At 43.6% G+C, this 3,101-nt stretch overlaps 1 protein-coding gene across 1 annotated transcript; it reads right to left on the bottom strand.

Annotated features, from left to right (window-relative positions):
• Window positions 1–217: 217 nt before the first annotated feature.
• Window positions 218–2,876, bottom strand: sox3 (SRY-box transcription factor 3). The gene has a single exon (XM_027135967.2). The coding sequence runs from the start codon at window positions 2,622–2,624 to the stop codon at window positions 1,710–1,712; it is 915 nt and encodes a 304-aa protein (XP_026991768.1). The 5' UTR covers window positions 2,625–2,876; the 3' UTR covers window positions 218–1,709.
• Between the last annotated feature and the right edge of the window lie 225 nt (window positions 2,877–3,101).

Genomic DNA, 3,101 nt, shown 5'->3' with positions numbered 1-3,101 from the left:
AACATTTACAGAAAAGGTTTTTTTTTTTTTTGTATGCTAACGAGCAAAATCTGGATTTATTCCTGTGTGTAGGAACTTTGTATAGTGCGATTTAACTAACTCCTCTACGAAGGGAGCTCATTTATTGACCCAGAAAAAAATCAAAAGACAATAAGAAATCATAAAAAATAAAGTGCTGGAGTGTTAACTTGTTTTGAAATATGTTGTAGTGTATGAATATAGCAATGATGTTTTATTAGACAATGAAGAAACAACCTTTATCTAGTCAATTACACAAAAAAGAAACGAAAAACAACAATTGTCAACTCTTCTGGAAAATAGTTGTCTTTTTTTGGAGGGATACATGTTTAATTGTAGATTGTTAAGTTTTATGTGAATGGCACTTGTTTGGTAATTTATTTGAAATATATTTAACAATTTCTTTTTGTGTTAAGCTGCAACATAAGCTTTATTTTCGGGAAAACCATGTTACTTCCCTGATATGTAATTACATACTTTGATTAAAAAAAAACAGAAATGTAGTTAAGCCTGCTTCAGAATTAACATCATTTACAGTTGATGTTTGGCAGGGCCCACTGGCAGGGCGTGTTTATTTACACATCATTAACACATCACTATATATTACTATTTCTGCGTCATACTTTTTTTTATGTCCATTCATCTGATTTGCCTTTAAACTACTTTAAAGAGCCTGTTTTTTTTATTTCCCTCGCACCAAACAACACGACAACTAGTGGCACCGAAAAACACACGTGCAAATAAATACGTGCAGACGTGATTGTTCTTTTGTACAAATTTATTCGGCATTTGAGAATAGTGGATGGTCTTAAAATAAGCATAAACGCCATTTTAAATAAAACTCTCCGTCCCACAAAAATGGGTTCGACTGATACTGTAAAAACATCACAGAAAAGAAGCTTCACATAAACAAACTGAAACGAAAAGTGAACAAGACATAAAGACTATGGATCACAAACTTAAAAAATAGTACTATAAATAAAACAAACTTTGCGCTCGCGACCAGCACAGTTATTTCATTTCAGTGTAAAACTAATACAGGGGGGGAAACAGAAACAGAATACACATGTGGACACAGCCAACAAAACTGACAATCTACAAATTAAGTGTAAACATTAAAATGAGCAAATATACTCTTTCTCCAGTGGTTTCTTTTTTCTTTTTCTTTTTTCTGAAATTACAACAGCCTCTTCGTGAAGCCACGTGCATCTTTTTCACAGAGAGGAAATCTGACCGCATTTCAGTAGCCAGAAGTCAGAAGTCCGATTTTCCGGCACACACGTTGATTGCGTTAGCTTCTGATAAAAAAAAAGCTCCTTTCCAATGTATGTCTAAACCGTGAGCAACATTTAGAACCCAGTTCGTGATATGTCATAAACTCTCAAACGGACAACTTAATGAGATTAAAATAGTTTCAATTTTTTAGAAAACGGAATTGTGATTTTTTTTTCTTTTTTTTTTTCCAAATTATAAATGTTCAAGTATCCGAAGTACTTTTTTTTAAACATCCCCCACCCCACCCCTTTCCTCAAAACCCCTAAAAGGTGAGTCTTAAATGTGGGTTAGGGGTAATGCACCATTCAGCATCTCATCTCTACAACCCCTAAAACACAAGTCTCTTGTATGTATTTCAGGGTCACGCGCTGTCGACTCCAAACTCCTGCACTACCCCTAAAGCACGAGTCAGTCTGTTAAATGTGGGTTAGGGGCAGTGTTCCGTTCACCCCGGTCCCCGCGCTCTGGTAGTGTGGATGTACGCTGTGTAAGCGGCTGCTCTGCAGTGTGTTGTGATCGGCGCTGTCACCTCCGGGCGGCAGATACATGCTGATCATGTCCCTCAGGTCTCCAAGGCAGGCGCGCTGTGAGTGTGAGGCGATAGCAGGCGGCGGCGAGCTGGGCTCTGTCTTACATACGGAGGCCACGGAGCCGAGGCCCACTGCGCCCGGGCTCTGCTGCGCGTATGAGACGCCGCTGTACGTGGACGCTGCGCTCATGTAGGTCTGTGCCGTAGACATCATTGGGTACTGCAGACCCGCCGTCATGTCGTAGCGGTGCATCTGTTGCAAAGGTGGTGGGCTGCTCATTCCGTGGTGCTGAGGGTAGGCCAGCTGTTCCTGAACCAGCGAGTATGCGCCGTTCGTCCAGCCGTTGGCCACGTGTGCGTAGCCATCCATGCGTTGGTGGCCCACAGACACAGCGCTGTTTACTGCGCCCGCGCCGGGAGCCAAGAGACCGCCGGGTAACGAATACTTGTCTTTCTTCAGCAGGGTCTTGGTCTTGCGGCGCGGCCGGTATTTGTAATCCGGGTGCTCCTTCATGTGCATGGCACGCAGGCGTTTCGCCTCGTCGATAAACGGCCGCTTTTCAGCGTCGGTGAGCAACTTCCAGTCTGCACCCAGGCGCTTGCTGATCTCGGAGTTGTGCATCTTGGGGTTCTCCTGAGCCATCTTTCTGCGCTGGCCGCGAGACCACACCATGAATGCGTTCATCGGCCGCTTCACACGGTCTTGATCGCTCCCGCCGCCGCTCTTTCCGCCCGGTCCCGAGCCCGCATTGGACTGCGGTGGCAGGGGACTTTTTAACTCGGTTTCCATCATGTTATACATTCAACCGACTTTTTTAAAGCACCTATCAAACCTAAAAAACGTAATCAAAAAGTAGAAACAAAATGCCCAAAAAGTTTACAAAGGAAAAAAAATCTATCAAAAAACCACGCAGTACTCAAACGATCAAACGTGTGTTAAAGACAAAAAGTGTGTTTTCCCCCCTAAATAAATCTACCGGGTTCCTGTGTTTCTCTCCTCTACAGCTTCTCGTGCTTTGCTCTGCTGTTCCACAGAACTCTGCAAACTTGGGCGCCAAGCTCAGCTGTTAATAGAGGCTCGACCATGTGATTTGGATTGACAGCATAACAATAAGCTTCAGAGCTGACCAATCACAGCGCAGCTCGCGCACTGCCATCCCAACAGCGCGCTCGAGCCTCCCCTGATCTCGGTGTCGGGCTTCAGTTTTCGCCCGAGTTAATCATTTAGAGGTAAAATCATATCGTTTATTTTAGTTTGGGAAACGTTATGTAGCGGACA

The sequence above is a fragment of the Tachysurus fulvidraco genome, chromosome 17 (genome assembly GCF_022655615.1).
Source record: "Tachysurus fulvidraco isolate hzauxx_2018 chromosome 17, HZAU_PFXX_2.0, whole genome shotgun sequence".
In the NCBI taxonomy this organism is placed as follows: domain Eukaryota; kingdom Metazoa; phylum Chordata; class Actinopteri; order Siluriformes; family Bagridae; genus Tachysurus; species Tachysurus fulvidraco.
The sequence above is the reverse complement of the archived record's forward strand: the minus strand, read 5'-3'. Positions and strand labels throughout refer to the sequence as shown.